This window comes from Gouania willdenowi, chromosome 8 (assembly GCF_900634775.1).
Source record: "Gouania willdenowi chromosome 8, fGouWil2.1, whole genome shotgun sequence".
Lineage (NCBI taxonomy): Eukaryota > Metazoa > Chordata > Actinopteri > Blenniiformes > Gobiesocidae > Gouania > Gouania willdenowi.
In genome coordinates, this window is record NC_041051.1 from 9,947,144 (window position 1) to 9,974,658 (window position 27,515).

Here is a 27,515-nt window from a genome sequence, read left to right on the forward strand (position 1 = left end):
GCCCCTCGTGCTGCTGAGCAGAAACCTAAGCACTCCTCCTCACTTTAACAAGGACACACTTTGTTTCAACTTCACCAAAACGTGGCCCCAAAACGTGTAAAATCCACGACTCAAGTGTCGCCTGAGGAGAAGGACTGAGAAGTGAACACCAGGACGAGAGGAAACCCTAAACTCGTCCTGTGTGTGACGGAGCTGTCAGCATGGTATGTTTGTGTCTTTTTCCTTCTCATGTGCTTTATTTTTTTTTAGACTAAACTCAGGTCTTATCTGTGCTGTGAAGGATTGTATGAGTTACTGTTACTCTACACATATACTTAGGCAGTCATGAGTGGATTTAGTGGCTGTGAATAATCTCCTTCCTTCCAATGCATTTTGTGTAAACAGTAATAGTAACAAATCCACATCAACTCATTTTCACTAAGGTTTGTGCAACAGTTGCATAGATTTATTAGAATTGGGATATAAACAAACCCAAACTACTTTATTGTGGACTTTGGTGTATATGTAAGAATAGGATTATGATATTTGTATAATGGAGGGACAGATTAAGATTGACATCTAACTGGTTATGTAATGCTAATGTAGGTTTGGTTGGACCACCTTTTAACAACATTAGTTCTTCTCCTTAGTCATGCACAATGATTCTATAAAGCAAGGGTTCTCAACCTTGGGGGTGAATTTGCTTATTTTTACCCTTTTTCTGCAACTACACCAAGCTTGCCATATTTTAACCTATTTTTTTATCACTTTTTTCTTGTCATATTTTTACTCCTTTTAATGCGTTTTTGCTACATTATTCCCATTCCTGCCACTATTCCATCAAACTTCAGAGCCTTTTCTGTCATTTGTTTCCACTTTCAAGAGGTCTTGGGCACTTATAAACGTAGAGCTGGGCAATATTGACCAAAACTCATATCTCGATGTTTTTTCTCAAAGTAATTAATAATTAATTAATTAATTAATTAATTAATAAACAGTTGCACAAAATCTGCCACTTTGGGCTTTTTCTCCTATAAAAGGACAGCATGTGTGAGTGAGTTCTGTAGTGTGACTTGTTTAGGGGAAGGTCTCAGTAATCCATCTAACTGTGCTTTTCATTCTGTTCTGAGAAGTAGTGAAATCAGCGACTCCTAAAACAAGTATTTTAAAACTATATATATATATATATGTGTGTGTGTCGATATTGTAATTTTCTATATCGCCAAAATGGAAAACTCAATATATCGTGATATATTGCCCAACTCTATTATAAACCCTTTTCCCACTTAATGTTGCATACGTTGACTCATTATTGTCACTTTTAACCTCATTTCACCATATTTCATGCTTTTTTTGGCTAATTTAACCACATTCATGATTTGTCATGCCCATTATTTGTTAGTTTTAACTAATTTTTAAATTAGTTTTAAAAACACTGAATCCTTTTAACCACTTTTTCTTTCTGTTTTCGGCCACTCTAATTGGCAACTTTTAACCAATTTATTGTGGTTTTTAAAATTTCTGCACCTTGTCTGGTCACTTTTAACCCATTTTTATTTCTAATTAAAACAAGGATTACATCTTAAAGATGACTATATACTATGGTGCAAATAATAAACTTTCTGGATAACAGAATCAGAATCAACTTTATTGACCAAGTAATGTATGTGTACGCACGAGGAATATGACTTGGTGAACCGTGCTCTCTCTAATAGTGTAAACATTAAATAATAACAATCAACTAGAAAAAATAATAATAAATATAAACATAAATATAAACAGTAGTTAGACTAGAATGTGCAAAACTAAATATAATAATAATAATAATAGTATAAAAAGAAAAAAAAAAGAAAAATGATATTAAAATATAATAATAATAAGATAATAGTAGTGCAGGAGAACATTTAAATTAAATAGTATGTACATGAACATTCTCAGTGGATATTATTCAGATAAATGAATTGGATGGATTATCTCTGCAAAGGAGAAGTGCTCACTCACAGATTTAGACACATTTGTAAACAATATTTGTGAGAAATAGGTCTTTAGTGTTTATAGAAAATGTTTTAGATCTTTGAGTTCAGCTCATGAAAAAGGGGAGCAAAAACAAAAGTGTTGTGTTCATATTTTTGTTCAGTATAAATGTGGTTATCACAGATTCATAGAACAATGGACCATCATGTTGCTGACTTGATGGATGGCCCCCAAAAAAGCTCTCCCCTTTATTCCTCCTTATAGATGGTCCTGCTGTCTCCACATGACTGTTCTTCCACATGATGGCCACTTCTGTTCTGACTCCTCAGTTTAGAGCAGGGGCCCCAGACCTGGTGCCGGAGGGCCTCAAATGCGGCAGGTGTTAGATGTTTCTCTGCTCCAACATTCCTGAGTTTAATGAAGATTCAGTATTTGCATCTGCTGAAGCCTGTCAGCTGTGTTGGAGCAGAGATGATTTGCAGCCCTACTACAGTACTTGTACCCCCCACTGTGGAGCATTTACAGCCATTTCTCTGCACCTCCTTTCCTTTGTTTTCCTGTGCAGTTGTTGAGTAAGTAGGCTTTGTTTCACATGTTGTAGGCTTGGCTTTTCAGCCTTCCTTGTGTCTCATTGCTGTGCTCAGTCATGCCAGGGTGTATTTGTGGCTAGTCTTCTATAACCTCACTTTGGTAGAAGCAAACGTTTTGTTTTTTTAAGCGTGTGCATACGTTATGAGTACAGATAACTTTAATCTCTCTCATTTATCAGTAAGGAAAAGATGACGAGGAATGGAGAATACCAGGAGTTGAACATTTCCCTTCTTGTTCTCGACCCAAAACTCAGTTTTGTAGAATTCTGCAGGAGCTCTTATGTGATTGGTCAGTCATATAATACAGGCGGGGATTCTAGTGAATGTCAGAAAATGCTAAACTTCTGCTTCATCATCGGCCATGTTTACATGATCTTTTTCAATTCTGAATTAATTATTCAGAATTAAAGTATTCTGCTTAGTAGGGATGTCCCAATACAACTTTTTCACTTCCGGTACAATACCAATATTGCAGCCTTGAGTATTGGCCGATATCGATCCGTTACGATATCAGCATGAATCATACATACTTAAAGTGTGGAATGTTATAAAAGGCTTGATTATTAAAAAACAATCCTATTTAATCTAGACAGTGGCTATACGTACGGTTGTCGTATCAATATACCGACATTCTATGCGTACGCAGCGCCCCTATTTGGCCAGTTTAGGTCACGTGACTAAGACTAAACCTTACCCTAGACCTAACAATACCCCTAACCCTAAAAATTGTTGCGATATTGGGTTATAACCTAACCCTAACCCTAACATTCACAACCCATGCTCATTCCTATCACATTCGCATAGTCTCTCTCCAGAGCTTGTCAACCGGGCACAGTGGAGGCCGACTTTCTTCAGTCTACCCACCACTGGGCCCTGGACATAAGCACACATGGCACGCACTCCTACTAGTACATTCCCAAACCTACTTGATGAATGTACGTGGTATGTTAAAACCCCTTTGACATGCGTTGGCCTGTGCCTTGCCTTTGATTCCCTATTCTGAATGGTCCGAGGACTGTTCAGGGGTAGTCATCGAGACCCATCAATAATAAACCTAACCGCAAGACGCTACATACGTGTACTTTGGTAACCGTACCAATAGCACCGAGGGTTGTCTGTAAGGCAATCGTACAAATAGACACTTTATTTATTATAAATAAATAAAGTGTAATTAAAATGTAAATGTAAAATGTAATTATATGGATTACATATAATTAACATTTTAGAATAAGAATATTCTATGATTGAATAAAATAAATAAATAAAAAAACAAAATAGAAGATATTGAAAAAATAAATCCAAAAAACCAATATATATTGTATCGGAGATTTTAGATGCAGAGCGATAAAATCCGATATTCATTTTCTGGCTGGTATCGGACCAATATCCGATATCAATGTTAGAAAGGGACACTCCTACTGCTTAGTGTTTACATGGAAAATGGTAATTCCAAATTGAGTTTACATGGAAAACACTTTTATTCACCTTTATTTAATTCCGCCTTAGGTCTGGTGATTTGGGAAGGGTTCTGATTAGACGGGGAGAACGTGACATTCACTTCTCCCGGAAAAAAACACAAAACAAACCTTTCTTTTCGGCTACAACAGAGAAGACCACATAATAAGTACTATTTTTATTTTAGTTTTGAAGCAGCAGCTCGACAATAACATTGTTTCACTTTCATCAGCTGAGGAGGAGAAAGAAGATAGAGTTCCATACTTTGGCCAATCAAAGCCAACGGTTAATGCAGCTGCTCCTCTACCTTCATCTACAGGAGTGGAAAGAGAACTTTCTGACAACCTGCGTGACATTTGTGAAGCTCTGTGTCCTGGTGCAGGGCTTTATGTCCCCCTGTTTTGTTTGCCGATGTCCGTGCGTGTGTAATATTCGTTAATGTCCGCATGTTTATGCTTCCGTCCATCCACTCTTTTCATTAGGGATGTCCCGATACAACTTTTTCACTTCTGATATGATACCGATGTTACAGCCTTGCGTATTGGTCAATACCGATATTGATCCGATAAGATATCAGCACGAAGAATCATACATACTTTTGTTACTTATTTTGTAGTGTGGAATGTTACTGTTACTCAAACAGAGAACAATAGTCAGCAACAGTAGGTTACTTTGTTGGAGTGTGAACCATAGTCACCTATGGTTAAAAGTGCTGGAGCGGAACATTTTGTTGGAGCGCTTATATCGATGATTTTAGATGCAGTCCGATAAAATACGATATTCGTTTTCTGGCTGATATCGGACCGATATCCGATATCAATATCAGATCTGGACACCTCTACTTTTCATGATATCCATGTCTTCTAAGGCTCAATAAATAGTCTCGGCTCGAGTCCTGTCCAACGCTCACTTCGGGCAAGAACGACGGAATTAATTTATAGCAGAATAAACTCATACAAGATTAAGGAATTATTAAATATGGAATTAAAAACAGAATAAATCAGCCACTTCAGATTTAAATGGCCATTTTCATTTGGAATTAGGTGCTTACAAGGTGATTTTTTTATCTTGTTAAACCAGGTGTTACGGTTGATCTAGTGAACAAGTTATCTTTTGACTTGTTTTTGACAACACTGATTTAATGACAGAAACATCTGCCAAGAAAGCGGTTCATGCTAATGTAGTCTCTGTGTGACAGCGTTAAAGCCTCACTTCTGTCAGAATGCATCACCAGTTGATTTGATAAACCAAACACTTTTTCACTACAACTACATTAAACTGGTTGTTCAACTGTTTCCTATTCAGTTAAAAAATATTATCTTCTGGAAGCATTCTTAAGTTTACAGCAGGTTTCCTCACATGATCAGGGTTTTTGTTCTTTTCCATAAAATAAATGCACACTGGGAAAGTTCCCTTGGAAGTTCATCCCACTCTTCTTGAATGATTTGTGGATTATGGGATTACACACTGAAGCTGGTCACCTCTTGTTGCAGCTGTTGGTAGAACAAGAGTTCATCGCCAAGTGCTTGTAATTTTGGTGGCACATAACGTAAATCCACTTCTTTAATTTTTGTAAACCATCATGTCTAGAGAGGGACTCAAGTCAACACCATGTGCACCAGGGTTGGGGTCAATTATAATTGTAAATTAGTTACAATTAGGGATGTAACGATTAATCGTAAGGCAGTTAAAAATCGATTTATAGGTACCACGGTTCACATTGATGCTCTGAAAATTGAATCGCAGTACAGCAGAGGGCGCTATATATTAATCCTTCCAGAAGCGGACGTGACGGGCGGAATCTGCTACTATTTTCTTTCTGGCCGCCATTTACTGTTAAACATGCTCATAAATGATTCTTTACTCCTTTTAGCACCGAAAGAATATCTGTAATATTACGTGAATATCAGTAAAAGTCAGGTTTTTCTATTAGCTCTGTCTGCTAGCATAGCATCTCTTCTTCACTGGTGGAATAACTGCATGCCAACCGACCACTGGGTTACCAGCGCCCTCTGCTGGTCTAAACAAATATCTGACGTAAATACAGTAAAATGACTGTTTTTTTTTTTTGTTTTTTTTTTTATAGTCCAATTGTTAAGGCACAAAATACATTTTCAGTTGCACTTTTAAAAAGAAAAAGAACTATTACGCAGTTTTGAATTGTTTATTATAGAACCAGAATTTAAATTAATAGGCTTCTTCATTTGTATTATTCCTTTATTTATTTCATTCAAGATTTATTTTTAGTTAAATTGCATCATTTTGAATAGTTTATCAAGGGATTCTTTTGACAATGAAAAATAAAAGGAAAATAGTATTGTATTTTCCCCAAAAAAATAAAGGAATATTTTTCAGTCATTTGTCTACAGTCCCATTTTGTAAAATAAATCGTGAGAAAATCATATCGTGAACCCAGTATCGTGAATCGAATCGTATCGGGAGTTGAGTGAATCGTTACATCCCTAGTTACAATTATATCACAATTATAAATGTTGTTGTAATTTAAAAAATGTGTTGCTGGCCTAATCATGATTAAATTGTAATTGAGTTTAGATAATTGACTTTGTAATTGTAATTGCCATGAAAATTATTCTAAAATTGTCAGTTTAACGCAAAACGAGGGAACAATTTTACAGCTCTATGTACATTTCTACACATATGTAGTAAACAATTATTAAAATATGTTTCATTTCAAGTTTTCCCACATTTTACCATTTGAAAAAGATACACAAAAAAGGCTCAAACCTAAAATATGAATACCTATATTTTCATTGATTAGGAATCCTAACAAGGTAACATAGAGATATGGAATAAATTAGATGATAGATATTTGTTTTTAGTGTATTTTACAGCTGATTTAGGACCTGCTATCTTAAGAGATGCTAACACAAGAGGAAGGTTAACTTTTATAAAGTTATTTACTGTATTTCAGGCTCAGTAATTGTGATTATTTGTATTTGAACTTTAGTAATTGAGAATGTAATTGTAATTGACTTTCTGAGCATAAAAATAGATGTAATTTAAATGTAATTGGGAAAATTGCTGGTCATTGTAATCGTAATGGAATTGTAATTGAACATTGATAAATTAAGACATAATTTAAATGTAATTGACCCCAACCCTGACGCGGTGCACACTTGAATGACTGCCTTATTATAGATACAATTATGTGTTATATTAAAGATTCTTTTTGTTGCTCTTTGTATGCAAATTTACATTTGTTTTCAGTCGCCGTCGTCTAATCTGATGAGCTTTTCGTTTGTAGATAATGTTCAGCCACATTTTAAGATATAACCACAAAAGCATCTGTTGGGTTTTGATAACAAGTCTCCTGTTTGTTTTCACAGAACAAAATCGTACACGTTAGCTGTTGTAGTTGCAGCTGACTGTAGTAGTAAATGTCTGTAGCTGTCAGTCTTGGTGTGATGTAAACGTATGCCTCGTTGTGAAATATCCTGACTCAGTCTACCCAACCACCCTCCACACTACAACCCAAAGTAAACCTAACACCTCCCAGCGGACTCGACCTCAGACCTCCTCCCCACACATCACCAAATGACCACCACGGCTCAACCACGTCCCCTCCCCTAAGTTTGTGTATGCATATTTTTATTGCACTTTTCCATGCCTGTGTGTGTGTGTGTGCGAGGGTGTTGACATGCATATCTGAAATAAATCACCTGTCCCATCTGGCGTTGTGTCGCTAACAGCCATGTCCTTCTGCGGTGTCACACGCCTCTTGTAGTTTTCCGTTCCCACCAGCTGATACTGGTGGGATTACACAGTGAAGTCCATTTTGGAGCGGGACCACCTAAACTAAGCTGCTGAGGCTTTGACAGTGAGAGTTTTTACCCTCTGTTATGAGTCTTGGAAAATTTCATTTAATGAAATGTATTTATTCATTTGAGCAGCATTTTACAAACTTATTTTACATAATAACAAAACTAAAACAATTGTGCTCAAAAGGAGCAGGAAGAAGTTCAAAGAACTTATAAAAACCTACCCCTCATCTCTCGTGCGTCCAAGTCATCACTACACAAACTTTCAGCGTAGACTCGTTTAAACAACACATGCATGAGTCTATGTTTGTACATGATTAACAATCGTTTATTTAGTAGTAGTAGTTTTTATTCGGTCATTTCATTCCATTAAACATTAAACAAAACATTTCCATTATTTCGTGTACAGCTCGACTGAAAGGGTTTTAGGCTGAAGTTAATACTTATCATGCCTGACCCTGTTTACAGACTTCCACGAGGCAAAAACACAAAGATTTATAATAAATAATGTCCAACAGAAGAGAAATACACATGTATTTAGAATTGTTATTTTAACATACATTTTGTATTTTTATTTTTAAACTAAATCATGTCATCATTTAATTCATTTCATTCGTTAGTTGCTACTTTATTCATCCTGAGCTTATATATATTTTAATTATAGCAGATTTATACATCTTTTTGAAAGCTGTGACTGTTCCAGATTGTTTTATTTGATCTTTCAAGTGGTTCCACAGATTAACACCTCTTACAGAAATACATTGAGTTTTTTTTATTTGTTCGAGCTTTTACTTCATGGTTGTACAATCAAAGGAAAATGAAAACCACAATTTAAAGTCATACAAATAACAAAGCACGTATCTTACTTTCCGTTTATGGTTGTACAAAGTGTTCAAATAAGGATTTATCGTTTATAGTTTTACAAAATAAATACACCGTACAGTAATGAAAAATTATGAGTATTCTCCAGCATATTTCCTAAAGATAATGTCTTTATACATACTTTTAAATTGTCTCAGTGTTTTGCTTTTTTTAAGTCTCTATTTCCAACTCATTCCACAGAGTTATTCCTACTTTTAAGAGTAGTGTGAACGCAATGTTTTCTCATCACAAATTCTCCTCTTAAATTATTTCTTTCTCTACTTTTAAACATTTTTTGAATGTTTACAGGGAGAAGATTACAACTTGCTTTATACATCACAACCAGATTTTTAAAATATTTTTAAGTCTTCAATTTTCATTAGGGGTGTCCCGATCGGATATTGATATCGGTCCGATATTAGCCTGAAAACGAATATCGGATGTCGGATTAAATTTTTTTTTTTTTTAAGATTCATTTTTTTAATTTGTTTTATTCAATAGTAGAATACTGTAGATATTATGTTGAAGGTTAAAATGTATGTAACCAATTGGTTAATAATAAATGGGTCAGTTTTTCTCATAACTACTGTTGCTGACTATTGTTCTCTGAGTGACATCAGTTGATCAAGACTTTTCTAACATTCCACACTACAAAATAAGATTTATTTTTTTTTTTTTTTATTAAAAAAAAATTAAAATTATGGATTAATATTTGCATCGGCAGATATTCAAGGCTGCAATATCGGAAATGAAAACGTTGTATCGGGACATCCCTTATTTTCATTATGTGAGACGTTAATACATTACATTTTACTGATGTTATCCTCCGCTTAGAGTAAATGCGTTGCTGTTTCATCAGGACGTCTTAGCAAAATCAAAAAGATAGAGCATTGCTAATTGACAATAACTTTGTTTTTAAACCTTGGGGTCGTGACCCCAATGTGAGGTCGCCTGGAAATAAAATGGGGGTCACCTGAAATGTCTAGTAATAATGAAATAAATTTACTGATTTAAATTGCATTTTTGTATTTTATATTTTTAAAAATGTATTCAATTATATATTGGATTATTTTGCACAGTTAAAAAACAATACATAATTCAAGGATTTTTATTTGTCATAATGTGTGAACATTACATTACACAATGATATTATTGTCCCCAAGCTCCCCATTAAGCCCTTAAAGAATGGAGTAAAAGAACAAAGAATACAAATAGAAAAACAACATATAAATATAATCTGATATATACACAGTATAATATAAATATACAAAACATTAGTTACAATAATATCACAGAAATAGATATACACTGAAGAAAGGGGCAGAAATCTCAAAGAGCCATAATAATTATTTTTATTTTTCAAATTCAAACATCACGTACCGAGTTCAAATAAAAAAGCAGTATGAAAATATCTGAGCTGGGGCATGTTGTCACTTTGTATTTGTAACACAGTATAACAAACATGATCAAAAAACAAATTCTAGAGAAAAAAAGTCTCTGGGGTCGCCAGAAATTTGTGATATAACAATAGGGTCACGACAAGAAACAGGTTGGAAAACTCTGCTGTACGGTGTTCTATATTATTGTTAGGAAAACACAGGATTTAGGGTCTGATTTTGACATGTCACAATGTCAATGTCATTGTCAATGTCAGCTTTATTTATATAGCACATGAAAACAGCCAGCAACATACCAAAGTGCTTTACAGTGAAGAGAATTAATATACTGTAACACCATAAAACAAAAGACATTAACCAACAATAAGACACCACTAGTAAAACATTAAAATATAAAAACAAAAACTCACAGATGAATCAACATCGGTTAATATGTGACCAGCAGCTACAATGAATCCTAATTTAAATCTAGTTTAGTCCCTTGTTACTAATGTGATGCATTTTTTATTATTTCTAAATTTTGCTTGTAGTGAACCTTTTAAAGCTGCAGTATGTAGAATTGAGACGCTAACAGTTTGACTATTGTGCTTATTTATTATTATGTGTACAGTTTGCCTCTTCTCATTATGTTTACAGTTTGCTTGTTCTTATATATCATGTTTAGTGTTTGCCTGTTCTTTTTTTTATATTGTGTACAGTTTGACTGTTCTTAGTTACAGTATTATGTTTACAGTTTGACTACGGTTGTTATTTATTATCATGTTTACCATATAGTGTACCTGTTGTTCTTAATCTTGTTTACATTCATGTAGACAACTTGAAATTTACTTGTTACTAATTAAAATTAATTAAACATGTGTATACCAATGTTCTTCTTTCATATATAGGCAGATTTCTCAGTTATTTGCCGATTTTTTTGGTTATCACGCGTTTTATCAGTATCGGCCAATTTATCGGCTTTTTTTTCTTCCCTTTTTACCTTGTCTGCACATGCTATCAAAGGTCAACACTACAAGAAGTGCAATCATTATGAGACAGCAGTGCGATTTATCGGCTTTTAAAGTACCCAAATATCGGTGTTGGCATCGGTCCCAAAAATCCAAACCACACAGTTTAATCCCAAATGGGACAGATTGTGTTTGACTTCCTATCAGTATTTGTTTGTATTCATTTCTGGCGTGAAACTCTTCTTTCTCACGGTCCTGACCTTGGCTTGGTTACGTAACTCTGATCACAACTCCTGAAAGGCACTATCAAAAAAGTGCTGCGTCAGAAAGAAGCCAGCACAAGAAGTCTGAAATCCAACCTCACTTTCTCTCATGTGGGTCGTGTTCATTTATAACACCTATTTATCGCGTGTCTCACAAGTAAAGGAACACACTCAGGGTTATTTCTTCATGGAATTCAGCCTCGCACACTGAATTATTGTCCAGGTACTGGTGCCAGATATACGAGGGATTATGAAGTTTAGGGAGGAAATGTTATTATGGGTTCCTGAATGCACATGTACAACCACCGGGAATTACAACTCATGTTGGTGTTTCCAAAAGAGAGTAAAAACATCAGCATAAGTACAGTACAGAACAAATATACCCCTAACTTTGTATTTCCTACTGTTTTCTATGACAATGCTGCACTTTTTTTTCCAATAATCTCCTTCCGTTTTGAACAGGAGTTTGGTATTTATGCAATAGTGACTGGCAACTAAATGATAAACAATGAATTATATGCAATAAAGCAGAGGTTACCACCCTTTCTTGGGTCGTGACCCCATTTTAATATCACAAATGAGACATTTTTTTTTCTAGAATTAGTTTTTGATCATGTTTATGAAAGTGTGTTACAAATAGTAGCCATGATTAGTGCACCAAGTGACAATATTCACCACCTCAGATATATAAAAGAATTTAGCAATTTCTTTACGTAAATTTTTTATTTTTATTATTTTTAACAATTACTAGACATTCCAGGCGACCCCACATAGGGTCCCGACCCTAAGGTTGCAAAACACTGCAATAAAGGCTTATGAAATAATATGAATTGAAATGTTAGAGTGATTTGAAGCTAACGGTAACTAGCAAAACAAAATTTGGACACGAAACAAAGAAAGAAGACAAAGCTTCTTCATGCATGTGTCAATGTTATTTATTCAATTTTTCAATTGTATTTGGCACAGTTTAAAATATAAATCAAACATGACAATACAACAATGGACATACGTTAAAATTAGCGATTAAATTTGAAAAGACACGCCAGGGAAAACTCCAAAAAACCCGCAAGGGCCTTGAAGACGAGGGGCCCCGATATACCAGTTAAACTTTAACTATGAGGAAAAAATAAAGAAAAAAGGACGACGAGGCAGAAAAATTCTAAAACTTTAGAGCGGAGGTGTTAAACTAATTTTCATTCTTAAGTTTTCCACAGATTACTGTTCATTTTGTGTCAAGTTTTTGTGCATTTTAGGTGAATTTTGTAAGAAACTGCTGGATTTCGGAAGAGTGGAGAGTTCTTTTGATTGCGAACTCCTGCAAATACTGTGGAATTTAAATGACTGTGGTGTCTGCAACTGAATCATTTGGTATTTTACACAATGATTCATGTTTTTCCTGTCATTTCAAATTTAGATTTGGATTTAGATTTGACTCGAAATCATCCAATTAAAATTCCAAAACCAACAATTACTTAATACTAAGTATATAACGAAAGCTCTTTGTTGATTCTTTTAAGAGATAATCATAGCCAGTTATAATTACCCTTCAAAATAAAAGCATGAGATTATTTACTAATGCCATGACCTCTGAAAACAGTACCACGAACCACTTTTTGGGAACTGACCCATTTGTTTAGAACCTCTGTCACTAAATCATCATTTTAATGCGTTGTTTTGTCTTTTTGAGACTGAGAAGCCGGCTTTGGAGGATGAGGAACGAAGCTGGCTGGAAGCAGGCCAGTCTGAAACACACCTCACCACTTTGAGCAGTCCTGATGGAGACGAGGCAGGGGACGACAGACCCGCCTGGGACTCTAAGATCCAGTACGTCTTAGCCCAGGTGGGCTTCAGTGTGGGCTTAGGGAACGTGTGGAGGTTTCCATACCTCTGCCACCAGAACGGAGGAGGTGAGTGTCTCCAACAAGGAATCCATTCTTTCTTTTTACTTTGCTGTTACATTATTGTTACATTATTTACCGCAAACAGTTACACAACACATAGACGGAATCACTAGTGCCAAAGTCAACACAACCTCAACCAAGAACAACTTGAGACATGGGGAGTACGAGTTGTAACAGCACCTCTTTTTTCCATCCAGGGGCCTTCATGCTGCTGTATGTTTTTCTTTTGCTCATTGTGGGAGTCCCACTGTTTTTCATGGAATTGGCAGCAGGCCAGAGCATTCGTCAGGGAAGCATCGGTGTGTGGAAGCACATCTCTCCAAAACTAGCAGGAATCGGCTACTCCAGCTGCGTGGTGAGCACTCTCGTTCTTAGGTTGTGTTGTGAATGTCATACTAACGTACTACTCATACTAAGTCTGATGTCATAATTACTATGTAGTGAGTTCACATTAGATAGTATGGAAAGGCTGAGTACGCAAAAGCCGGATCTGTACTGTTTGGGGACATTTTTTAAGTGTGCACAGTGGACACATTAGTCATACTCAACCGCCCCATAATGCATTGCAAGCGGACCGGTGTTATGTACTGAGTGCACATTGTACTGAGATTGTATATGCGCATTACTCGAAAATACATTTTTGCTTAAAAAATTGTAATTCATTTTTATTTTCGCTTTCAAAGTGAACAGACGTGTTTCATTTGTTTATTGGATTATGTTAGGGTTAGGGTTATTCTCAGTACGGAGGTAAACTCAAGCTAAAAATCAAACATCCTCTTTTCAAAACAAAAGCATCTCTTCTTGTCTTCCATTTAACGCTTTAGTAAGTAGGGCTCTTATTTTGAAGTTGACCAGGAAGTTTGTCAGTAGCGCAATGGATGGGTCTCTGAAATGTCGGCATGAAATGTGTTTCTATGAGTTTTATGGATCAAATGAGCACATGTTGATATTCTACTTGGTCACTTTCTCCCTTAAAATGATTTAAGAACTTTCAAAGGTGGAGAATCAACCACATTTTCTTAGAGCGAAAATAAACTACATTAGGAGTGCCACAGAATAGATTTGTGCTCATGTTTCTTTAAATAGTTTTTATTTTAGTTGATTGCAGAAATACATTAAAATGGTAAAAATATAAACATTTATTTTAAAAACATTGTTGTAACAATGCCTAAAAAGTGCAATATGGAACTTTGGGCGTGTAGGAGAAGTAATCATTTTATAAAGTATATTCTCATAACTTAATAAACAAACTTAACTCAGATGAAAATTGGATCCATGGAACACTGTTTGAAGTAAAAAAAATCAAGTACTAACTTCTTTTCAGATCCTCTTACATCTTCATTTTCCCCTGTACCGGCAGCAGCCTTCCTTTTTTGCAGTTTAGGTTTTTCAACACCCGATAAATATCTCCACGTTTGTTTGTTTGTTTGTTTGTTTGTTTGTTCCTAGCTAATTTTACATCCTCATTCCGTTTGACTCCTCCGATAACAAACCATAAAACAGTCACGCTAACGTAAGCACATAGCCAATTGTTGTATGACACGTCACGACATAGTGTTCATGGGAAATGTGGGATTAGTACAACCAGCAGTGTTGCCAGATAGAAACACACACAAAAACTCTCAAATTTCTTGGTGGAAAAACAGCCCAATCTGGCAACAATGACTTGTCAATTCAAACAGACGCAGTGGTATTTTTTTCATTTTTCACCAGCCAAAATGGCTAGTAACGCTACAATGTTACCCGCCAAAGTTAATTTTTAGCCACATTTGGCAGGTTGGTGGATGTTCATTTAAAGCCCTGTTTATAGTATATACTCATTGAGTTTTTAGTGTAGTATGGAGTGTGACATTTCAAACACAGTCTTAGATTATACTCACAGTTTTAGCTCATATAGCCAGGATTGAACTGCTGGTGTGTCTTTTTGACTAATGAATACATAGACCGTATTTTGTATTAAAGTGGTTCGTGTAAGTCTCCTCGTGCATGCTGTGAATTACCAGAGCTCATTGTTTCAGATTTCTGCTGCTTAGTAATGCAGTGGTAGGCCACGTTGATCACTGTTAAAAAGTCAACGGTTGGTTGAAAACTTTGAGGAACTGTAGTTTTGTCCAGGCAATGATTTTCCAATATTCACTCTTCAATATTTTTATGAGTCTTTTTACATGTTAAAATATCAAACTCAATGTATTTCTTTGTGTTATCGCAAAAGAAGCCGTTATCAGCTTTTACAGCTTTCCTTTCATTACCAACAGCTCTCTCTCTGTGTGTGTGTGTGCGCGCGCGTGTGTGCGTGTGTGTGTACTCAAAATCATTGCTTCGTTGTAACTTGAGAGGAGTAACATGCTGTATAGCTCTCTGGTAGTTTGTTGCGTAACAGTTTCTCTGCTGTCAAGGCAAGGCAAACACAGAGAAGTAAAGAACTTTCTGTACGCACACTGCACACCCTTCTAGACGCCTGCACTCTTTATATAAACCTGTTTATTTTCCCAAAAGCTGGGCTGCTCTGTCAGTGTCATTAATCATTATAGTATTATATTATGCACTCAGGTCTGTGTTTTAAGTCAAACTTGTGTTTCCTTCACGTGCAAACCGTGACTTGTGTCTTTTCCAACAGGTCTGCTTCTATGTCGCTCTTTATTACAACGTTATCATAGCGTGGAGCCTTTTCTACTTGGGTAATTCTTTTCAGTCTCCTCTGCCGTGGGAGCAGTGCCCAACAGATGTGACCACCAATGACACAGGTACTCCCATCACTCAATGTAGCAATGACACATGGAAAGAAATATCCTGACAGCTGCTCTCGATTCACAGTGAGAGAGTGTGCAAAAAGCTCCCCGACGTCGTATTTCTGGTTCCGAAAAGCTCTGAACATCACAAACTCCATCGAAGAATCTGGAGAGTTTAACCCCGTCATGACTGGATGTTTATTGGCAGCGTGGGCCATCGTCTCCTTGGCGATGATCAAGGGGATCAAGTCTTCTGCAAAGGTGAGGAAAATGTAAAGAAATACTTGTACAAAAGGGTTGTTAAAATGTGACAAATACTTACTACATGATAGGTGAAAGAAAGTTAATCATGTAATCAAAAAGTTTTATTTTTAAAGACTTTAAAGAGGGTAGCTAAAGAGCTAACAGCTCAAAAATCCCACATCTATAAAAGTGCCTGTCTCCTAAAGGTGGAAGGTTAGATACTAAAGAAAAACACATTGGCCCTCATTTATCAACTGTTCATACGTTCAGATCTGAGCGTACAACGTGCGTTTGACCATATTTAGTGTAGGTATTTATCAATTTTAATGTGAGCGTACGCTACGATCAGATCACGTCAGGTCTGAGCTTGTGTACGTGTGTGGATTTACGGTGCAGCAACCAAATCTGACTGAGACTAAAAATAAAGTTATAAACAAGCCTTAGCTGTCATTTAAGCTGTCATTTTTTCGTCTGAGTCCGACCCAGTTGTAAAAACCTCATTTTTTTTTCTGAAAGAGAGCACAGAGTCAAAAACATTGGAGCATGGAGTTCCTCATTAAGGCTGTCAATCAATACTCACTGAGGGCTGTGATAGGAGGAAAACTAGTCCCTCCTCCCATCTTTTATAGAAGAGGCGGGGCTAACAGCGACAGTTGGTGATGCACCATGGTCCAAATAATCCATCTCAGCGAAATGCAATTGTAATAGCCGGCATTCAACCCTGAGAGGCCAGTGACACTGACATTTTACAACTCAATATGCAATATTAAAATACTTTTACTAAAATGTTAAAAGTTGGACTAGGATTAATCAACAGCTCTACTTAATACCCAAATACATATGTATTCAGCAGAAACAGTGGGTTTGGGGTTTAGTTATTCTTTAAGGCTTTTTTTAAGCGTGATTTTTTTAATGGGATATTTATTGCCTCAAGCGTGCGGACTGAGGTTGATACAAACGTCATATCTGTGTGTGTCTCCAGGATCTCTGTTGTGAAGTTGCTCGCAGCGCACAGGGGGGCAGACGTCACCTGTTCAGTAGCTGATCCTCTTCCACTGAGCGTTTAAATGCGTTTCTTTAATTCTAGTTTTCACACTGTCAAAAAAAACAAATCTTTGTTTTGCTCCACCTCAGATGTGAGGTTGTCGATTTTCATCTTGGAAAAGCTTCTTTTCTTGTTTGACCTTAGTGGGCGGGGCTTCCGAAACAGGAGGGCGTAACAAGTTAATAACTATCAACACCTCGCTGGTATTGATGAGATAAGACTGTTTCATAAATCACTTGTTCGTTCTGCCGTACGAGCAAATGTGCACTCAAATGTGCACCCGTTTTCATGCAAGGTTGATAAATGAATGACATTAAAACAAAGAATAAGAATTAAAACACTTTGTGCAATAACAGCCATTGGTGCAAAAACCCAAACATGTCTAAAAGAAGCTAAAAGTAACATTTAAATTATGTTTACAACCTTGTCCAAAACCCTGAACTGACTTCAAAAGACATTTTTAACTCATTTTCTACTAAAGAGAACAGCCACATTGACTAAGAATTGGTGAATATTTCATGTGTATATTCATAGTTTCACAGTCAACATGTCAAACCTTTCCTGTGACACATATAAAAGAGTTCCTTTTTTGCCTTTAGGTGATGTATTTTTCTTCAGTTTTTCCCTACGTGGTGCTCTTTATATTCCTCATCCGTGGCTCCATGCTGGACGGTGCCTTTGAAGGGCTGAGCTACATGTTTTATCCCAAAGCAAGTACACATACATCATACTACTATTTCCACCTTTTGTTCTTGTTTGTTTTACTCAAGTTCATACATGTAAATAGCTTGAAAAAAGGTCAAATCAGGATGTAAGACCCTGGCTAAACTACATGCTGTGTGGTGTTTTGCAGCTGGAGATCTGGGGTAACATGCAGGTGTGGCGTCAGGCTGCTACACAAGTGTTTTTCGCCCTTGGTTTGGGCTACGGCTCTGTTATCGCCTACTCATCCTACAACCCAGTCAACAATAACTGCCACAGGGACGCACTGATGGTCTCTGGCATCAACTTTATGACGTCTGTGCTGGCTTCACTGGTTGTTTTTATTGTGCTGGGTTTCCGTGCCAAGAACATTGTACTAAACTGCGTTTCTGAGTATGGACTATTGTTTCTATTTGATATTTAAAGTTGTCTGAAAGCGTATAACATGTCATGTTCCTCTTTCATGTGTTCTTTGTTTCAGGAATCTTCAGCGTTTAAGCGTCATGGCTGGTCAGGAAACCAACCAGCACTGGTTTCCTTGGTTTGACATGTCCAACGTGAGCTCTGTGTCTGTAGCTGATTACAGTGAGTGGTACAGTCACTACAGCTCCATGGTGGGCCCACAAATCACTGATTGCAACCTGGAGGAGGAAATGAAAAAGGTAGTCAACAGATTTATTGAGGAAGAATATTAAACGATTTTTGTTGCTTTTTCGAAATACTGCAGGGTTGCTGCGGATCCTTAAACAATCTTAAAAGGCATTAAATTCTTAAATCTCAAAATAAGGCCATTAAAATGTCTTAAATCAATCTTTCAAAAATCTTAAATTTTAACACATAAGTATGTGTTAAAAACAACATGGGAAAATGTCATTTTCGCGCAAATTGCGAGGTGAATCCACTGATATACAGGTCGGGTATGTTACATACCATAACACCGCCACTAAATCAGAAAATACACAGCGCAAAAAGTCAGCAACAATGACAAATTGTGTCTTACCTTTGTTGTTTCTTACCAAAAGTTGATCCAATGTGCATAAAACTCCATATTTTGATGAATCTAAATCTTATAGTCGGAGAGATACGATACCACCATTACACACATCTGAGCACTTCTCAGCTGAGAAATTCGTCCAATGAGGTGCATAGCACTCGTGCGTAAAATAGCCAGTCCCTCGTTTACCCAGCTCTGATTGGCCAGGGCTAAAGCCCACCCCCGTAGTGTTTAATATCACCCATTTTTACAGGATCCTGGCTTTGTGACGCTTTGTCAATAATTCTATTCGGTCAAAGCATTGCTTAATAACAGCCCTACGTAACGACACCTAAGAGTGGAACCAAAAACAGCATTGTGCGTGGCATGGCAAAGACCTGAATAAAAATGGAAATGTGTTTATTTCAATATGTTTATATCAAATGTGGTTATTGTTTTTGGGCGGACTACAGATTTCTGTATTTAAAACATGATTTATTGTCACTCATCATATATTTCCAAAAATTCACATCAATCAACAATTAGCCATGTAGGTCATGTAGATGCTTATAAAGCGTTAATTTGTTATGGATATATATGTTTTTCAGAGAAAAGTGGCTGAGGCATAAGAGGTACTCTCAATATCTCATTCAGTTTAAAGCATAATTGTATGAACTTTGGACAGGAGTTTTTTTTTATCATGTTCATAATGCCATGATCACTTTTATTGCTAGATGTATAGAACAGGAGATATAAAAATATAAAATGTACCAACCTCCTTAAGTTCCAGACCAATTTGGTCCCATTGACGCCCATTAATATTTAGATATACTTGTTATCCTAACATATAAAAGTGGTTTCCCCCAAAATACCTAATAAAGCTCTAAAAGTAATGATGCCTCAAAATCAATGTTCTGATCAATTACTGACCAACTCAAGTCTGTAATAACTTCTTATCAAATGTTCCACTTTGCACGTTATTTTTTGGGGGAAAAATGCATATTTTGTGTTTTTGTCATTGAAAAAGAATTGTGTTCTTATGACAGAAAGGGCATGAAAATGTAAATAAAAATACAGAAATATTATGAAAAGTTATGAAAAGGTCTGGAGTTGTTGAAAAGATCTGATGAGAAAAAAGGGGGAAAAAATATTGATATACAACATTTTTATGACAGAAGGGTACTGTTTTGGTACCTGAGCTGAAAGAGTATAACTTTTTTAAAGGTGCCCCAAGTGTTAAATTAAAGTTTGTGCTTTGTGAACAATGCAATCATAATGATCTTTATTCATATTCCTCATTGTTTTAGCACTCAGTGATGAAAATAATACACATTATTTTGTAGTTTAAGCTCATTTATTGTTTTCATTGATTCGGTTATATACCTAAATCTATTTAAACTGAAAAATGTTGCTTCCCTTGTCAAAGATTATGTGATTAATTTAGATTAATTGAGATTAATTAATTACAAAGTCTTTAAAAAATTAGAATAATTGTTTCATCAAGTCCCACCTCTAGTATTTACAAACATTAATACAATCTGATATCAGGTTGATAAATGCTAATTTAGTCTTTAGGGAAAAAATGCATAAACTCCTCTGCTTTGTATTTTAGTCGACTATATCTGTAACAGATTTAGTTGACTAAAACTAGACTATACCTGAAATAATCCTGATGACAAAATTTTGACTAAAGCTAAATGATTTGCATGTATTTTTTTTCTTTAGATACTATAATTTCATTGAGCACAAACATCACCATGTTTTTATATAAAAACAGGAGTTTTACAACACTTTAAATGAAAGCAAAGTGTAGAGGTGAAGGTTCCAAAAACAACAGTGTGAAGGCAGGGTGCTGACGCTCCGGTGAGGCGCAGAATAAAAAACACACAGGACCTTAAATCAAGCTGCTTCATGGGGAAAAAGAAGCACGCTGCGTTAGGAGAACGCAAAGGGGAAGCTAAAACAACAAAAGTGTACATTTTGTTACATAATCACACTGCTTTGTTTTTCACAAATCCCATGAGATTTAAAGTTACAATATTATAAAAAATCACTTTTGAATGGTTTACTACAGTGATATACATCCCTTAGCCTCATTCAGAGGCCAAAGTTTAAAAAGTTCTGTTTCCTCCCTCCCTTGATATTCCACATTTTGTAAAAAGTCAGCTACAAACGGCCGAATTGGATTTTTCTTGCGTTGTGATGTCACATGGCGGAAACTCCTCCTTCTGACAATCCTGGCTAGTCCTACCCTATATAAGAATGTGAGCTCCTCCCTCTCAAACTACCTCACAGCTGCAACAAACACTATGGTTTAATATAGAACATACATTATATTTTATTGTCATATGTGTAAAGCTACATACACAAAATGTGTTCTCTGCATTTAACCCCTCCCCTGAGGAGTAGTGGGCAGCCATGGTTTAGCGCTAAGGGAGCAGTTCCACTTTTAGTAGCCGTTATACCGTCCGGTATCGCCTTTGACATGATCTGACATGTTTGTGACCCAATGCGACGCAGCGGTAGCACAAAACAATGGACTATCGTCTTGAATGGACGATTCCTGTAATCAGTAGTGGTGAGGATAACAAGAAAGCAACGTAGCAGCTCTGGTGAGTGTTTGAAACAGATGAAACAGCTGACTGACGCTTCAATAGTCATGTGTTTTGTCCTGTAATGTGCAGTTTTTTGGCTGAAAACAATAACAGTGTGTGGATAGCAAAAAAAAAATTGCTACGGTGATCAGCGGTGGCATAAAGTCAGCGTCTACAGACACGCCCACTCATGTATTTACATGAAGGCCCCGAAACAGCCTGTTTTTAGAAACGTCAGGAAACTTTTCAGAGGGATAAAACTCTGGAAAACAAGCGAGTTTGAGAAAATAAACCTCAAATACTATGTTTTTGGGGTTCTTAAAACAGATGGGTGAAAAATAGCATAATACTGGACCTTTAAATGGTGGTTTAGGAGGAGAAAGTCATCTGTCAGCTGTCATTGTTCACCACAACTTTGTTTAACTTCCTCAGGTGCAAACATATTTATATTCTAAACTCTTTTCTTTGTGTGTGTGTGTGTGTGTGTTTGTGTTTAGGGCGTGGAAGGCACAGGTCTGGCATTCATAGCGTTCACTGAGGTAATGGCTCTGTTCCCAGTCCCGCCCTTCTGGTCCACTCTGTTTTTCCTAATGCTGCTCAACCTGGGCCTCAGCACCATGTTCGGAACCATTCAGGGAATCCTCACACCTCTCATGGACAATTTTAGCCTGCTGGGACGCCACCGGACACTGCTCACGGGTGACGCACACACATCTCAACATGTCCAGCACTCACAGTGGTCAAGTAAACCTGTAGTTGAAAGTTATTCATTTGGAGGTTCTGTGTAGGATTTTATTATTTAAAGAACTTATGGATGTCTTTCTGGAATTCAGTGCAGGGGTTCTCAACCTTGGGGTCATGAGACACTGTCAGGGGGTCGCCAGATGCCTTCAAGGAACTAAGAATATTTTTGAACAATTTAAGCCAATGTTTTGATTATTTTTATCCTTGTTATGCAGCAACACCAAACATGCCATATTTTAACCTATTTTCATCACTTTTTTTGCATTTCTGCCACTTCTCCATCAAATTTCAATGTCTCTTCTGCACATTCTTCCCACTTTCAATACATTTTCTGCACCTATAAATTTTTTCCACCACTTTTCCCACCTAAATTGCATATGTTTTAACCTCTTTTTACCATAATTCAAGCTTTTTTTTGCCAATTTAACCACATTTACAATTTGTGTCTTTTTACCACTTTTTCTGCCCATTTGTGGCCACTCTAATTTGCAAATTTTAACCAATTGCTGTGGTTTTTCAAATCTCAGTTCACCACTTTTTCCTCAATTTTTGGTCACTTTTAAGCCATTTTATTTCTGATTAAAACAAGGATTTACATCTTTAAGAATTATAATAATAATAATAATTATTATTATTATTATTATTCAGATATATTAATAGTGTTATTCAGATATATTGTTATTATTATTCAGATAAATAAATAAATATGTTTATCACAGATTCATAGAACAACAGACCATCATTTTCCTGACTTTATGGATGGGCCCCAAAAATCTCTCCCCTTTATTCCCCCTTATAGGTGACCCTGTCTCCACATGACTGTTCTTCAATGTTCATGTCTGTGTTCAACCACCTTCAGCTACAGTGGGGGTCCCCACTCTCTGGAACCTTTATTTTGAGGGCCGCGGGCTAAAAAGGTTGATAACCACTGCTTTAGTGACTAAAGACCAATTGAATATGTGGCAATTAAAAGCTAAAGGATAAAATAATGTGAATAAGAAACCAGGAATTATTATTTCTATCATCCATCTGATGTCAAATATGCTGTAAATTGCTGTTTTCTCTCACACTGCTCATTTCTTTGAATCTTTATCATATTTTACAGTATTCTGCTGCGCTTTGGGATTCGTAATAGGATTGCTGTTCACCATGCGTTCCGGCAACTACTTTGTCACCATGTTTGATGACTACTCAGCAACTTTGCCCCTGGTCATTGTGGTTATCTTTGAGACCATCAGTGTTTCCTGGGTTTATGGAACAGATCGGTAATTTTTTTATTTAAACTTCAATTCTATTTTTCACTCTTCTTTTTTATTACCGAATCTAAATGGAGGATCATATGTAAATGTTTTCCCTCTTTTTTTTAGATTTCTGGATGATATTGAAGTCATGCTCAAGTGGCGCCCTCCAGTGGTGTACAAGTATCTTTGGAAGTATGTGTGTTTGTTTGCCATGGTGGGAATGCTGGCTGCCAGTTTGCTGCGTTTGGTCCTCAAAGGGCCAACATACACAGCCTGGAATCAAACCACGGTCAGACGTCACACTTTCATATTAATATTAATTATAATTGTAATTTTCAGGTTTAGCCTTTCATATATGAATGTGTTTTAGAGAATGACAGAGTTGAGAACAGGAAAATGCAATATTGAAGTAAAGCACCCTGCGTGTTACACCAAATAGACCTGGATTTTCTTTCTTTACAAATCAGCTGTTGTGCTTCAGGTCAGCATCTTAAACATGCAGGACAGGGGCTCTCCAGGACCAGACTTGAGCTTCTCTGTTGCAAAGCATTTAGTTAGAGTAGGGTGACCATATTTTGACAATAGGGTAGGTAAATATTATTTCAATTTCTCTCTTTATAATAGAGACTATGAAGTCTATCACCTTTATTATGCAATATATAACAATAATAATGATGTTAATATAACAATATGTCCTTGAAAAAGCTCATATAAACTTTAAAATCTACCAATCAATGAAACAATGAGAAAAAACATCTCCTAGAAATTAAAACAAATGAAAAAAAAACCCTCAAGTCTTACAGAACAGTAAATAATCATTAAATATAGACTTCAATGAATAACGGTGAAAGTTTACATCCCATGGTCACATGCTAACTGAGCTTTATCTGTCTGTTGTCAGGTGATGAGGTCTAGACCAGATGATGTAAACCCTAACTTTCTACGTTCTAAGTTTCTTCCAGTGGCTCCTTTGTTTTCAAATCCATCTCTGAACCTCCATGGAGGTTTTATCATCCAGGAGGATCTTCCTGATGATGTTTTTAAATTAAATCCACCAGTATTTGGTCTCTTTCTATCCATCTTTGACTTTAGTCTCTCTTCTCTTTTCCTCATGTGTGACCATTTTATCAAAATGAAGCAGCATCTTTAATGACGTGTGAGTAAAATTACCGAAATGATATGATATTGGCTGTAAAGAGAAACTCATTAGCTTTCAGAAACTACTGAAGTTTCTACGATAGAGCAAATTTGACCAGAGTTAGTCATTTAAATTAGGCAGTGGCTATCCGTACGGTTGCCGTATCAATATATCGGCATTCCATCCGTACGCAGCACAGTTTAGGTCACGTGACTAAGACTAAACCTAACTGTAAGCCTAACCCTAAATATTGCTGCGATATAGGGTTATAACCTAACCCTAATCCTAAGACGCTATGTACGTGTACCTAGATAAACGTACCGATAGCACCGTACGAATAGACACTTTCTTTAAATGAACGTGTTCCCCTAGATGCGTTCACGGTCCCTGGGAAACCCGGACATTTTGACGTGTTTGTAAAATCCGGCCAGATGGTCTGGACAAGACGTGAAAAGAGGACAAATCAGGACGTATAGTCACCCTAATTTAGAGCTATCTGAAGGTAAACTATATTATAATTGACTTAATCATTTATGTTTCCAGAGCAAAACAGTCCTAATTTTTCTTTCTCTGACATACTGACCTAATTTTGGAACATACTGAAAGTTTGAATAAAGACAGGTTCTGGTTCCTGTCTGTGTTCTCGTCCCTGACGTGTGTGTTGTGGTCTTTACTTCAGGGCTCTGAGATGACGCTCCCATACCCCGGCTGGGCCCAGACTATGATCGTTCTGCTCATAGTGTTTGCCAGCTTGCCCGTTCCCATTGGCTACATCTATTCCATGTTAAAAGCCCGTAGAGCCCGCGACACACCCTCTCCTGAGAGCGCTGGCCATGAGATGCACCGCGAGTTGTACACCAAGTGCAGCTCTATTGACCAGCTGGACTCCAGCTCTAACCTGGTCCCAGCGGAGCAAGGCGCGGCTCATCCCAGGACTGCGTTCCTCTCGGTGGGCAGCGAACACTACCGGCTCCTTCCTCAGCAGGAGGATGACGACGATGAGGAGGAAGAAGATACTGGGCTGTGAGCAGCGATGGGAGGGTGATTAAAGATGTGAACATTTGAACTAAGAGAGAGATCAAAAACAGCCAGTTCCAGCATTGTTGTGCTGCTTTGAAACGTCAGTGAAGTTCTAAATCCGTGTACCCTTCGTTCTTTGGTTATTCTGTTTTAAAACTGAATCAAAATAACAAATAAATGGTGTGGTTATTTTGTTTTACTGACTTAAAACTAAAACAGAAATACAGAAAAATCAAAAACCAGATAAGCAGCGTTTTTTGTTTTAAAAAATTATATTGTTGTGTTTGTGAGATATTTGGATATTTACGGGGAAAATAGACCATGACTGCAAAGCTGGTGTGAGGAACAACAAATGTTAGAATTTCTACTATTTGACACTTATGCAAACACGATTACACAGCTTTTTCGAGGGCAGTAAATATATTTATTTTGCACGTTATAAAACCATAATACCGTGAGCCACTAATGGCAGCTGTCAACACACACGGAAGTTGATCACAAAAAAAAAACGAGGAGCACCAGTAGATTCATTACACCACCTCTGGTTCCTTTAATTACATAATGTGTGCGCTTTTTGTAAAATCCATTTTTTTTGTTTTGATTTATTTATGTATTAACAACGTTTCTATTCAGCAGTTCATCAGTAATGTGACTTATGCGTTGCTCTTTTTTTGTCCAAGAGTAAAAGCCCCCCCCCATCTGAGAAGCCGCAGTGTTTGCAACTGTCGTCACCTGCGGTCACAGATATTTTTCGATTTAGATATAGAATCAACTGCGCTTTAAAAAAAAGACAAACAAAACAATGTAATTCAATATTACCATTATTATTTTGATTTTAAAACCAATGAGAAATACAGTTTTTTTTTCTGGTTTTAAATTAATGAAACAAAAAAAAACTACCCTTTTCTCCTATCTTTTTAATTTGGGTTTTGAAACGAAATAACCAAAGAACGAAACACTGATTGCTCTACCTGCTGACTAAACATTTTATTCTTTTACTATTGATGGTTTATCACCATTCAGTTACAACTACTTTTACCTCTTCTTGTTTAACCATCTGAACCGGTTTTATGGTTCGGTTTAGAAAAAGAAATGCAAAGAGTGAAATCAAAGAGTCTGAGCAGAAGATGATGATGATGATGATGATACATATAAAACACAGTGTGTTTGGCCTATCATCATGTGAAAGTTCAAACCCTCAGACAAAACTAAATGTGCCTTATGTTTAGTATTTTTAAATTACAAGTTTGGACTTGCATGGTAACATTCTTTGTGTGTGTTTGTGCGCTCGTTTGTTTTGTGATTGTGGTATGAGAACAATTGTATATTTGAGGATATCTATATTTTATATTGTTTAACTTTACCTCATAAGACCACAGCAATGTCTTTACTTGTTCAATCAAAACGTCCAGTGTAGCAGTATTTCTACAGACTGAATTAAATAAATCTCCAAGTGGCAACTGACAGAATATCTATTTTTCCTTTTCTCACAAAACATCACTTAAACCAGGATTTTTCAACCTTGGGCTCGTGACCCCATGTGGGGTTGCCTGGAAATAAAATAGGGTTGCCTTAAATGTCTAGTAATAATGTTCTTTTAATATATATATATATATATATATATATATTGCACTGTAAAAAAAACAATACATAATAAGATGAATAGATATACAGTGCCAGCACTGACTTAAACGTTAAACACCTGTAAGTAATGCACAGTTATTAAACCAGTTTACAAATGATTGACAATATGATGTATTCTTTTTTTTTTGTAGTTGTCTGCACATTGCATAATTGTGACCATCATCAGTCCTCCCCAAGGAAGGGTAAGAAACACTTTAATGAAGGGAGAATATAAAAAGAGAGGGCAATGTTACACCTGGGTAAGGGGGGGACCACCCAGACGTGTATTGAGGGGGCAGGAGAGCAAAATCAAACAG

At 36.5% G+C, this 27,515-nt stretch overlaps 1 protein-coding gene across 1 annotated transcript; it reads left to right on the top strand.

The window, feature by feature from the left end:
• Window positions 1–27,041, top strand: slc6a16a (solute carrier family 6 member 16a). The gene is made up of 12 exons (XM_028455983.1): window positions 1–203; window positions 12,933–13,152; window positions 13,344–13,501; window positions 15,764–15,890; window positions 15,961–16,136; window positions 17,763–17,873; window positions 18,017–18,258; window positions 18,347–18,527; window positions 21,930–22,131; window positions 23,282–23,441; window positions 23,544–23,706; window positions 25,235–27,041. The coding sequence occupies exons 1-12, from the start codon at window positions 201–203 to the stop codon at window positions 25,580–25,582; spliced, it is 2,091 nt and encodes a 696-aa protein (XP_028311784.1). The 5' UTR covers window positions 1–200; the 3' UTR covers window positions 25,583–27,041.
• Window positions 27,042–27,515: the final 474 nt, after the last annotated feature.

Coding starts and splice junctions, on each gene's coding strand:
- slc6a16a (XM_028455983.1), top strand. Junction 18,528..21,929: donor TGGAGGAGGAAATGAAAAAG/GTAGTCAACAGA, acceptor GTTTGTGTTTAG/GGCGTGGAAGGCACAGGTCT. Junction 23,442..23,543: donor TGGGTTTATGGAACAGATCG/GTAATTTTTTTA, acceptor TCTTTTTTTTAG/ATTTCTGGATGATATTGAAG.